Source organism: Anser cygnoides, chromosome 9 (genome assembly GCF_040182565.1).
Source record: "Anser cygnoides isolate HZ-2024a breed goose chromosome 9, Taihu_goose_T2T_genome, whole genome shotgun sequence".
In the NCBI taxonomy this organism is placed as follows: domain Eukaryota; kingdom Metazoa; phylum Chordata; class Aves; order Anseriformes; family Anatidae; genus Anser; species Anser cygnoides.
In genome coordinates, this window is record NC_089881.1 from 26,924,570 (window position 1) to 26,937,979 (window position 13,410).

A 13,410-nucleotide genomic window follows, 5' to 3' on the forward strand; every position below is an offset into this window, starting at 1 on the left:
GAAAAATGCAGAGTGGTAATGCTAGCCTTTTTTCCTTTTAAAAAGAAAAAAAAGTTTGCTCTTTTCCTAATTTGTGTATGTGCTCAGGGATATTAGCAAATGAAAAATTTTATAGATTTGTCAATAAACATTCAACTGCGATTTCTAGGCGTGGTGTTTTAGATAGCTATTTTAATGCAAATACCATATTAAAATACAGCTGCTTACCATGAGAACATGGAAGGATTCTGAGCTTGTCTCCATCCTCATATTCGTCCAGACAAATGGCACATACATCATATTCATCTCCTACAGCACATAATTGAGAATATGTTTAACTTTAAAAGATTTGCAACAGACAAACATATGCATATAGGTTCTCTGTTAGTTTCATGGGCTGAAGAAACTACTGGTCTTTCCTGACCTTGCAATGGGCAGGTTCTTTGAAGCTATATTGTTGACTTTACTGTATTTCTTTCCTTATACAGACTATATTCACTTTCCACTCAGGTTAATAAAAAAAATATTCAACTGTGCGAAGTGCTATTTTTGTAATATTCTCTCATTCTTATTAAAAAAGACACAGTTGTAAAGCATCCACTTTTAGACCAGTTAAAAAAAAAAAAGTTTTCTCAGTAAGGACTATGCTGAACTTCTCAAATACAGAGGCCGTGAAACTATCTGACACCGTCTTGGCTAACTGCAACATTTTCCTAGTTCTTGCCATGGACTTGTACTCAAGGCCTACCCCATCCCAACATCTGGGTCCCATCTTTCAATTGCACAGTAGATCTGAACAGGTCCTCTGCGCAACTGCTTCATCTGCATCCACCGGATTCCATCAGGTGCAGTCCAGCTGCTACATTTCCCCAACAAGTTACTAGAGAAATTAACTAACACGCTGATTCTTGCTCTCATCCTGGCTTGGCGCAGGAAGACAAGCCCACACAGTAGCAAAGACCAGAACTGCCAGCCCTCCCCAGTGCTCTGAGACTCATATGGTTTCTCTGTGCATCTTGGAGCCTCTACTACTTTCCAAATTAGTTAATTAGTTTCCAAGTTATTTTCACCTCCATGACTACTTGCCTCTCAAAGAACATAAGATTTTACATAATAAGATGTAAAGTACAACATAAGATAAAATATCTTGCTTAAATAAACTCTGCAAGTGGAACGTCTTCAGTAAGCAAAATTCTCTTTTACTTGACAAAACTACAGTATTTTCAGAAACAGAATTATCCATCCAGATACATTCCATATAGTTGTACACTTACGAACAATTTAAAATGAAAGAGAAAAAACACCAGAAAAAACTGCCAAGACTCTAGCAGACCTTAGGACTTGTTTTGTCTATTAAACCTACACTGTACTATGCAGTTAGGCAGATGGGTCAGTAATGAACAGTAATTAGATCAGTTATAATCCCATTTCCAGGAGAAAAAAAAATCAGCTTAGGAATAACTAGTAAACTGCAGAACCATGCATACTCTGGAGCAGATTTTTAAAAGATTTAAATATTTTTAAATACAACTACTATCCATTATTTCTCAATCGTATGCATCAACCTCCATATAAATGTATATACATAAAAATTCAATATCCATCATACTTAAAAATGTCTTTGCTTAAAATTATATGTACTCCTACAGCCTGTTATTTGTCACACATGGGGCTTCCCCCACCCCCCATATACATATACATGTATACGACTTTGGGCAGCTGACTGCCTGTAATTAAGTTCATTTCATATTTAAGCGCTTAACCAAACAGCTCCACTAAGTCTCATAGACATAGCAACTCCAAAATTCTGGATACTTTATCACACATTTAGGATCCTAACCTTTGACACTGAATGTAGGAAAACTAACTTCATGAGTTTTTAATTTCTTAATAATGTGATTACATATCTCTTTCTTTTCCAGCAGTCTATCTTCTTACAATACCAAACTTACAATACCTTCTATTCTGCAGGTGTGAATGGTTACACTGCCATTTCATTGCTGGTAAGATCTAAAATCTTTTCATTCTTGGCCTAAATTTCGTTTTAGTATAAAGTTAAAGTAGTTTGGAAATAATATATTTCTGAAAATAAGTTGTATTCTACAATACATACCAACTCACAACATTTCTAACCGATATTATTTCTAAACTATTATTCTTCAGAGTATTCAGGTTTCTTAATGATGAAATTATAGGAATATTACATGGATTTCTTTTTTTTGCTAGGTTCGTTTTTATTATAAAAACCTCACAAAGGGTATCAACTCCCATTAACTTTTATATGGCCAAAACGTAGTCCTTTTGGTCAGGAAGAACCACAACAATTGCCGCAAAACACCTTCAGTGTAAACAACAGATTTTGGACACAGCATGCATTGCATTCTGTGGGATTACACAAAGGTGAGAGCTTTGTTGATTAGAACTGCACAAAAGCTATTTCACAAATGACACATACTTACCAGGTTAAAAAAGGAAAAAAAGCTACTACTGTGCAAAGACAGTCAATGAGTCAATGCCACTTTTGTTACTGGACTCTCTACACAATATAGAAATGTAAAGTGCCGTATCTAAAGCCTACTGAAATTAGTTAAGAAAAAAAAAAAAGTATTGCTAGTATTGTCATAGGCCTAGTGCAGAAGCTCTGAAATAAAACATACTTTTTGTTCTGCTTTGCATAAGCCACTAAATGCAATGAATAGCTGGATATTCAAAGACAGGTTTGCTTTAGGATGACTGACTGAGCTCCAAACAATTCATTTTGTGTAAGATTCATCAAGGGGAAAGAGGTAGAAGAATATGGAAAACAACAAATAAGGTGTCTTCGTGCACTCACTTAGTCATGTAATCTCGAGATAGTAATTACAGATGCACGCATGCATATGATTAACTGAAAAATGGATTAACTGGCTTTCTCAAAGCCATGCATTGGTTGTCCCCCCCGCATTCTCCCACTTTGTATTTTTATTTCAATTAGATTTCATGTGGAATCACTAAAAAAAAGCAAAAGTAATATTAACTTTATTGGCTCAAGATAATTATTTTTTTCAAGTTAATTTTGTATCCATAGCAATTTGGTCAACCCTGCAAAGGGCAATGTGTCAATTAGTGTTTTGTTTGTTTCCTTGAAGTAAGGTTGACTAACATTGCACAAAAACTGTATCCACTCAAACTGAACATCTGTTTTGCACAGAGAGCAATATTATTAATAATGTAGGTTGGCTTTATCAAGGGCAAAGACTGGTAAGTGGTTCTATCCTTGAATCCAAGCATATCCCCTAACACAGCATTCATACCTCAGCAAATCCCTGAGGACTTGTCATGTACTAATCAATCATTTCAATTAAACAGTCTTTCCAGCATTAGTTCCTGTAACGGTTTTTATGAATGAACAATTGGATGATACGATGGTAACATTTAAAAATCAAAATGGAGAAGACAGATTGTTTCGACTTTTAAGAAGCAGACTGCAATAGAGAAGGTCTCAGTGCAGTTTTTTTAATTTCAGTCAATAAATTAACTTGCTACAGCTTTATTTCTTATCTCGTCATTAGATATTGCATACAATGAATTATTAAAAAGAATCACAGCAACAAATATTTTGTCATTCGATTTCAATCACTCTTGCCCTCATAGAAGCATTGTGATTCAATGACGGGAACACTCCTCTAGAAAAGCAGGTAAATTATACCCACAAGATATCTTTGCTTTTATAGTCTCTACCACATCAGGCAACATACATGCCATTAGTATTTATCCAATACCAGACAAATTATAGGTATGATGCACTACAGTGACTGACTGTTGTCATCACTGCTAATGACAGAGCAGCAAAGAAGTTTTGGGGAATTTCTGTAATGATTTTTTGACATTTTAAGCAACGTTTTCGTTTTTTACCCACACTATGCATATGATGTCCACTCTGCTTCAGTGACAAAATGTTAGAACTCTGCTTTGTTTCAGTGAGAGCAGGGTCAAAACACTTTTTTGTGTATACTTTCACTTCAAACTCTACTATTATTTCAAGCACACTCAAAATTATTTCCAAAACCCCTCCATTTAGAGATATTTGGTATTATAACAGTGGGTTCTAATTAGACAAAGAACAATACACTTGCCTTTCTTAAATTTATGTACAGGAAGTTTCTTAAGCTGATCCTTCCTAAGCCGATTCCTTCTTGCTCTGTGTCTGTCTTGCACAAATTTTGTGATCTGGAAACAGACATTAAACAATATGAACAGTAACTTAAAACAATAAAAGAACTATAAAAGTTTTGGTTTATGAGCCTTCATTGTAAGTTAGTTAAAAGGGAACTGTGGCTCAAGCTGAACTACCTCTTTCATTTTCCAGGTTTTACTTACGTCAGTTTTATATTATTACAGCTCTTTTTGAAGATTATTCGAAAAGAATAATTATAGAAAATAATTTTTCTTCCAAAAGAATTATTACAGGAACTGTTTTCATAGTATTGCAAGTAGTCTGGGAAGCAGGGAAGGGGTTTACTTCAAGCTATGTCACTTGCTGTCTTCAACCATACTAAAGATTCTGTTTTCCGTTTTCTTTACAGTCCTTAAGTCTATTTCCATTTGGTTTCTAGTCCTAACACAATATGATTTTTTTTTTTTTTCAAATACAGCAAAAAAGTGGCCTTAACCTATGCATACACGCTGATAAGTCTTCTGAAAATTAGAGAGGTACTACACACTTGGCTACACTGTGGATTAGGTAAACACTAAGTGAGTATTAACATTATAAACAGCATTAATCTCTCTCACTTTAGGAATCCCTGCACTTTCACAAAAGATTAAAAGACAGTTAAGTATAAATGTATTCTTGGGAGGGAGAGGGGGAGAACAAATAACTTATTTATCCTTCTGCATCATACCTGTCCTTCATTTTTAAGCGTATTTGGAACTAATCTGTTCACTCAGGTTCTTTTTAGCTCAGCTAAATGATGAATTACACATATGGACTGCAGTCTTTCTGGTATAATTCACTTACTAACAACCAGATAGTCCTGCATTGATTTCTTAGTTAAAAACAAAACTTCCTGAAAAGAAACGGGGCAGAAACCACAAATGAACACGGACAAGATCCTATCTGAAATCTCCCTGAGATCAAGTTCACTGTCTGCATTAAGTAAATGAATTGAGTAAGATTATTTTTGAGATTCCATAACAGGTTTCAACCACAGCGTTTTTCACATGGGAACACCTAATGGGTGCTTTCATTTATTAAGTCTACTTTGAAAAGTATTTCAACATTTCAATATACTTGCATAGTGTTCGACCTTTCAGCATACAGGATATTATTTCACATTGCATGTAGGGTCAGTACACATTTGTAAATAATATACTACACTCTGGAAAATGCATTCAAATACCTCTTCCCCTTTTTTCTCACAGTTTATTATAAGCTGTGTAGATGGATTTTGGTATTTCAAACTTATATAATCTGTTTTCAAAAACTTCCAAATATCTGTCCCAAATACAAAGTACAGGCAGCCCTGACTTGCAGACATACAGGATAATATTCTCCTCCTTCCTGTCTGTTTTTCCTTTACAATATGATTCTAAGACATGGAAAGGACCGTTCATTTTCAGCACTGACTACCTATTGATACTAGCAGAGGATAAATTCAGGTCTCTTAGAGTCTTCGCTTTTAACTGGAAAATATTTCACAAATTTTGTATTTAGAAAAATAGATTTTTAATCATACTTTACAGACATTTCCCTCCCTCCCCCCCCCCCCTTTTTTTTTCTAAATTTCCTCACAGTGGACAAGCGAGAAAATTAGAAACAGGTTTAAGAGCCTCTGACTTTCCTCACCAAATGTTTATTTCCTTCTCTCATAGCCAATCCTACCTAGCACTGGTTTCTTTCTTTTAGATTGCACATACAGAAATTCTAAATACATATACAGAGGAGAACTATCAGTAAAGTACAACTTTCAAAATCACATTAAATGAAAAATTGTTTTAATTCAGAGTAGTAGCATGCAGATGAAAAAAAGCTCTTAAAAGGCAAATTTAAAATAATCTGTATTTATGCCTCACTTACTCCTTATCTGCCCTAAAGACAAACACTTTAGAAATTTGTTTATCTCACTCCTGTAACACTTTTACTGCCATTTCTGATGTAGACAACTGCTGTTTTCACAGTAAGGGAAAAACATTTGCAATTCTAGAGAGGTGACCTTTCAGATGGATCAGCCTTGTGTTTGTTACATAGCTTTTGTTCCTTGGTAATGTGATTGGTGCAAAGCAGTATAAAATATAGTCCGTTTCCTGACTTGAAGATGACAGCTCTGAAGTGCATGAGGTAATTTTTTGCAACTGATTTATCATCACCTAAAAACAAAAGCAGCTGAACCAGTTAAAAAAAAAACAACAACTGAAATAAAATATGAAGAAATACCTTGAGAGTAAAACACATCTCTTATTCCTGAATTTCCACAATGGTGCACATGATAAAAGTCAAGCCGCCACTCCTCATGACTACAGTTATCATGTCGCCCCTCCTTCACTTTTTTCTTTAAATGTAATCTAAATCTCTCTTGAAACAAGAAGCCCCATAAGTATTCTTACTGACTCTCTTCATTTTGTAATTAGTATTATTTTGGAAAATGATGGATCAGTGCTTCAAAGTAGTTTGATAGGATGCAATACGGTGACTTTGATACTCTTCTTCATTCCATTCCTTTGATAACCAATATCTTGTTTGAATTTATAACTCAGGTGCACTGTAAGCAGACAGCTATCGCAGCTAAAGTCAGAATTCTAATGGTATCAAAACAACAGATGTTCACAGAACATTATCCCTAGTGACTGCCCTTCCTTTGTAACTACCATCTCTCCAACCATCAATCTGTTGACCTTCAGAATACAAAGATAGGGCTATACTTTCTCCTAACTAACTGGGACAATGAGGAATGATCAAGGTTATCACCAGAAGGTCAGACAAAGTATTGGTAGATTTTACATTTTCTCTAGTAGATCACTTCTCTATGCTGGTTCCACAAAGCTGCTGTAATTCTGATTGTGCCTAATGGGCCCAGAATTTTTAATTAAATACATAACTGACAGCAGAAACAACACTAGCACAGAAAGAAACATTTCAAGAAGTTTTATGCAGCAGTTGACACATTACTTCATTTTTATCAAAAGGTAAATTCATAATTAAGTCAGAGATCAGCAGAAATTCCAAAAAGTGGGGTGCAAAATATTCTGAAATAATACACAGCTGTGTTCTTTTACCTTTTATAGGAGACGTCCCCAACTCTATATGTAATGTATATGCTGTAAGATATGTGCAGTGTACTGTAATAGGTTGTGAGCTTGCTGTCTGACTACTATACCTGTGGTAAAAAACAGTGTGAGACTTGCATTGTAGAACAGTGGGATCAACATTAAGAAATGCAAGGTTGGTGGAGAGGGACACATTCTCAGTGTACAAAGATCACAGGTTGTTCTTTATAGAGTGAAAAGGGAAGAACTCGTGCAGTGGTAGAGTACCAGGAAGGACAGTTCTCTGGAAGTAGTTCTATGCTGGGTAGAACATCCTAAAGGCTCCTGACATCCCTTTGCCACAAGTCTGCATCTCTATTTATTGTACTGAGAAAAATAAAGGATTACAGGTAAGCGTAGTATTGGTATATACAGTACACAAAGCTTTTGTTGTTCCTTTATTGTAACCCTTTAAACTTCAGTAGGTGACCATTCTGTGATGATTTGTTTGTGAGAAAAGATGTTATTAAAAGAAGGAACTTACCATAAATATGACAATGAGAATAAGGCAGATCCCTACTATTATTAGAAAAGGGATTAAGTAGTATTCCAAAGGAAGACTGAACTCTGGGATCAACACAACATGGCCACTGTAGAAAGAAAGAGGGAACAGTTTCTAAAACAGGTTAGAATTTAATGAACAGTGAATTAAAGAATAAATGCAATGAAAGGCAAAAATAAAAGTTTATCACAAAACACACTAAAGGAATGTCCACCTGCGTACAACAAAGAATTCAGCTGATATTTACATACTATAAACCCAAAATGATAAAATAATTTTTCTTAGAACATTTTTTGAGTTAAAACTACTTACTGACTTCAATCATAGATAAAACTAAAGCAACCAGCAAAATAACCTTATAGTTGTGTGGACAGCACAATAAGAAAATATAACCCAATTATCGACAGATACTGTGATCGTTCTTATTTCATAGAATCATCATTGAATGACAGAATGGTTTGGGTTGGAAGGGACCTTAAAGATCATCTAATTCCAACCCCCCTGCCACAGGCAGGGACATCTTCCACTAGACCAGGTTGCCCAAGCCCTATCCAACCTGGCCTTAAAGACTGCCAGGGATGCAGCACCCACAACTTCTCTGGGCAACCTGTTCCAGTTGCCTCACCACCCTCATAGCAATAGTAAATGTTCAAAAGAAATTCTTTACATTTTGGATTACACTGCAGGTTCAGTCTCAACTCATGAGACATTGTAAAGTACAACCCCTTTTCCTCTGGAGAGTCAATAAATTACAGTACAGCAGTACAGCAACCAAAAGTCTTCTCAGAGAATTCGATGTGGATGCTGGCAACCAGATATCTGAATACTAGTATTTATTGATACATAAGGAAGTAAACTCCCATTACTATTCTGTTGGCACAAGCAGTCAGAAACACCTGAGAATGTACAATGGATACAAATGTTAGCAATTCTATTACTACTACTCATATGGAGTCAAAATAGTTTCTTATCAAAGCAGTTTCACCAGCAAGGTATCTACTTATAACACAGCCTAGTTGTTATGATTAATTTACTGGAAGGACATCAGAGACCTGAAAAAGCAAGATCATTAGACTAATATAAAATATACCTTTTCCATTCTATTCAAGGTATATTATTTTTAAGAAAAACATTGTGAGAACAAGATGTTAAAGTTTTAAACCCAAAAGCAGGAAAGAGCAGCGCAAACAGTCATGCGGCCCTATGGACTAGTCTCAAATGCAACCTGCAAATTCACCTAGCATAGAAAACTACTAATTAAGGATGATGAAAAAAAGCTTCAGTAACCTTACACTATGAATACCTATGTACGCAGAAAGATGACCAACTTCTATTCGCTTTCTACATTTCTGAGCAAGGAATGCAGTGGAGAGCACCAGGGAAATCGACAATCCCTTTTTTTGTGTCTCTTCCAGAGCAGAACTGCACTTTAAGTCAGAGAAAAGTTAAACACTGAAAATGTTTGAACTGACAGCCATTCAAATTCAAGCTATCCACCAATGAAATTCTCTATTTCAGTGCTTATATGGATACATTAGAATGCTACAGAAAGAATAGATTAAGACATACAATTCTGTCTTGACTTATCAATAGTTTCAGGACTGCATTGTCTCCAACATGCCTTCAAGATATTTATTTAATTCAAAGATCAGCATTTAACTTGCTCAAACTAACTTGCTTAGGAAACTAACGTATTGTATTCTTACAATTGATTGAGCCCTTAGGTCTGAAATATGTATACTCACAAAAACTTCTGTAATTTTTAGAGCGTTGGCTAAACTAATATATTTAATGTTACATGAAAATAAAAGGAGAAACATTTGATAAATATATGGTAACCCTCTTGCAGGAAAACAATTTCATTCATGTAAAGAAAGTTTTCTGCCCATTGCTCTCAGATAATTTTCTTCTAAGAATGCAAAAAATGAACATGGTACAGTGCCTAGATGAAAAGGTGTTGAATCTTTCAGATTTGACAGATAACTTCATAATTCAAGGTTTTAACATATTTTGCCCCAGCTGCAAAATCCTGAGTTACTCTTCAAATATAGGTAGATGCTGAAGGCTTCTGCACTTCACTCAGAAAATTGTGTATGCAGAAATAGTTCAAACTGTGGCTTGATTCACATACATCTATCTACAATTTCACCTATTCAAAGATCAAAATTTTGTATTAAAGTTTGCTTTCATGCATTTTCAATGGCTACACAATACAAAATAACTGTTTCACTTCATACAAGATAGAAAAGCAACTGTGTACTCCTTCACCAGACTGCATTACTCAGAGATAAACAGATTCTGTTACAACATAAAAAGAGAAACAAAACAGAAACAGAACATGAAAATTATATGGCTCATAATCATCAATGATAACCTTTATAATGTATGGTTCTCTTATCAGATATTACAACATTTTTAAATGTCACCATCTGTTCAGGTTCACAGAGCTGCTGTAGAATTACCACCGTTAACCTCTGAAGGACTATGAGCATACTCTAGCAACAAATTAACACCAAGATTTGTTCAAGTCATTCTTATGACACTGCATGAAGTCTAGTTGGAGGCCACTAACTAGCTGCATGCTCCAGTTGAGCATAACATCTTCATTTATCATCTGAATGACAGGGCAAAGCATACTCTCAGCAAGTTTGCAGAAACTGGAAGTATTGACAGATTTGCCAGATAGACGGTTGTGCTGCCATCCAGAGAGACCTGCAGAGGCTGGATAGGGACCATCTCTATGTAGCCTCATGAGGACCTCTCTACTTGGAGATATCCACAAGCCATCCTGGACATGGCCCTGGACAGCCTGCTCTAAGTGGCCCTGCCCGAGCAAGGGGGTTGGACTAGATGACCTCCAAAGGTCCCCCCCAACCTCAACGAGACTGTGATTCTGTAAGCAGCAAAGAGAGAATGAAGAAGGAACAGGGAGTAAAACTGTGGTACTAGTCTGGAAATTACAGGATATTTATTTCACCTTAGAAAAACTACCTTTTTAAGACCTAAAGAAATTTCACAGAATCAAAAATAGTTGAGATTTTAAGGGACCTCCAGAGATCATCTGGTCCAGCCCACTGTTAAAGCAGGGTCAGGTATAGCGGGTTGCCTAGGACTGTGTCCAGTTGGGTTTTGAGCATCTCCAAGGATGGAGACTCTACCACTTCTCTTTGGCAACCTGTTCCTGCACTCAAACACCCTCATGGTAAAACTACTGTTTTTAATATTAAATTGGCATTTCTCATACTTCAACATGAGCATATTCACAAATTGATCCTGAAGGGCTAGTAGCTGATACTCTAGAAGCTAAAACTTAATTAAATCTGATCTTTTAAACATTCTTCTAACATTTGTGAAATACTAGTGACCGGTAAACAACGTCAATACATCTTTCTTACAACGTAGGCAGCCACAAAAAAATGCATAACAGCATAAATTTATTACAATTGCAAAATTATATAAATAACAAAAACAAATAGTATTTCCTTTAATCATCCCTTGTTCTCCCACAATACTAAATAAATACCAATGCTGTTTCTCTCATGAACAATGCCTTCAGATAAAACCAAGGGATAAAACAACCTCCAATACAAAATCTCTAGCTATACTTAGTTCTAATGTAAAAAGGAAATTGGATACCATGTACTGTTCAGCAACCCTGTGGCGGGCCTGTAGCTTTTTCAGTGCAGCTAGATGAAACCTGAAGGTTTCTTTAGTCCATGTAATCCACAAACAAAAGTTCTGTTCATGTTACTTTTTAACAGGATTCAGGGTTCCCTCAAAAGAGGCTGGGGTCTCTGCAAGGTTCATCTAACTTGGCTGTTCATTTCCTTCAATCCCTGAACAGTACAGACTGGCTGAGCAATTTCACTGTGATTCTCCATTTTTCCCAGACCCACTCAAATCCAAGTAGCTTCTAATGTACTTGTGCATCCTGAGTTGGTTAAAATTGAAATTTTCTACTAGTTTACAAGGCTCAAATGCAGCAAGCAGCAAACTGGGAATGTAGGACTGTGAGAGAACTTGAAACGTGGTATTTAGCTTTACATGGCATTTCTTCAAAGAAAATATCCAAAACATAGTATTCTTTGATAATGCAATAATAGGGTCAAATATATCAAAAAGCTCATCAAAGTAACACTCAGGATGAAAGGGGTCAATAAGCAGCACTCAGTACGTACTCTTCAAAAAAAATTAAAAACAAAAATTGGACTGATTTCATCTTTGGGGTATGAAATCAAGTACCACTGCAGTCACACACGACTTTTCAGTAGACAGTTCCAAGAACTACTTTTATTTCACAGTCACAGTTTAACCTCTCTACTAAAGTGTTTATAAACAAGTGGGTGCTTAAGGTACGCATTAACAGAACAGACGGTGAAATTACAGATTCAGTGAAATCAGCAGCAAATCAAGGCATTTGCTTCTACAGGCGCAAGGTTTCACCTGGAATACCCACAGCCTCTGTTATCACAACTCATTGCCTCCTTTTGATATTTATTTAAAATAAGCTATTAATCCAAAGAATAACATGACTGCATGTGAGGTAACTTACCCCTTTTCATAAGTAAATTCTTCCTTAAGAGAATTAGCTGATGCCTCTCCAATGAAGACAGAAGGAATGTCAATCTTCTTTAAAATTTCAACTGTATTAAAAAAAGGATGAGAAACAGTATTACACAGGCACTGTATGGGCACTCAAAATGTAAGACTTGCACAACATGACACTATCACAACATAAAGATATATTTTAATTTAGTTACAGACTGATGCACATGCATGCTACTACTTTATGTCATATAGTAAAGTGGTACTATTTTTCCTACCGATTATCTACGGGTTTTATTGCAGGTATAGAAATCAGAATTCGTAACAGAATATTACCTTACTAAGGGAGCACATTATTACAAAGGGAGCATAAAATACATACTCTGACAAAAAGAGGTATCATTAGAGTAAGTTTAACCAGGACATCAATTCCTACTTAGAGACTTGATAAAGTCACATAGCTTCACTGATTTCCAGAATTTCTGTGAACTTATATTTTATGATCTGGTACAGTAAATTTTAACGAGTCTTTCTTCCCTTCTTTTCACCCTAAAAATGAATGAACTCCCTGGAAAGGTCAAAAATCAGAAAGCAGAGAACGAACAAATCCCCTATCTTTACTTCAGTCTCAAGAAACTGTAGGGAACTATCTTCTCTCCCCTTCCCAGTTACTAATGAGGGCAAAAATAAACTCAAAAGATGCAACTGAAATTAAAAATTATTGAAAGATAAATCCCACGTTCTAGAATTTTTTTCCTTAGCTTCAATTTGTGTTTACTTTGCACCTCTCACTTACGCTTCACATTTCAGGGTCAAAAGCATCCTAAGTTTGTATCGCAGTATTCTGGTTCCCCAACGCAAAACTTCACTTCACACTACCCAAATTTGTATTTATTGTGAACTTGTTCTACATTTGATTTCATAGTGAACCCTGAAAATAAGTTTTATGTGGGTTGAGAACTCATTAAAACCACTTCCACATAGCTTACTGGGCTACTCATCTTCCACTTAGTTTGATGAAAGTTAATGTTCTGGTTCACTCTATGGTGTTTCTACTTTGATTTTTTTTTGTTCTCATTCATGTTCTTGCTCCATATTCA

At 35.7% G+C, this 13,410-nt stretch overlaps 1 protein-coding gene across 5 annotated transcripts in view; it reads right to left on the reverse strand.

Moving 5' to 3' along the window:
- The window catches only part of RNF13 (ring finger protein 13), a 39,332-nt gene that overhangs the window by 7,410 nt on the left and 18,512 nt on the right, over window positions 1-13,410 (reverse strand). For all 5 annotated transcript variants that reach the window (XR_010833544.1, XM_048059358.2, XM_048059357.2 and 2 more), the window contains exons 6-9: window positions 12,318-12,408; window positions 7,748-7,853; window positions 4,095-4,188; window positions 208-288 (exon numbers count right to left, since the gene is read on the reverse strand). Coding sequence is in view for 4 of the 5 variants with exons in the window: in XM_048059358.2 (XP_047915315.1) it covers window positions 208-288; window positions 4,095-4,188; window positions 7,748-7,853; window positions 12,318-12,408 (372 nt within the window). In the remaining variant the exon portion in view is untranslated. The remainder of the gene's footprint in view (window positions 1-207; window positions 289-4,094; window positions 4,189-7,747; window positions 7,854-12,317; window positions 12,409-13,410) is intronic.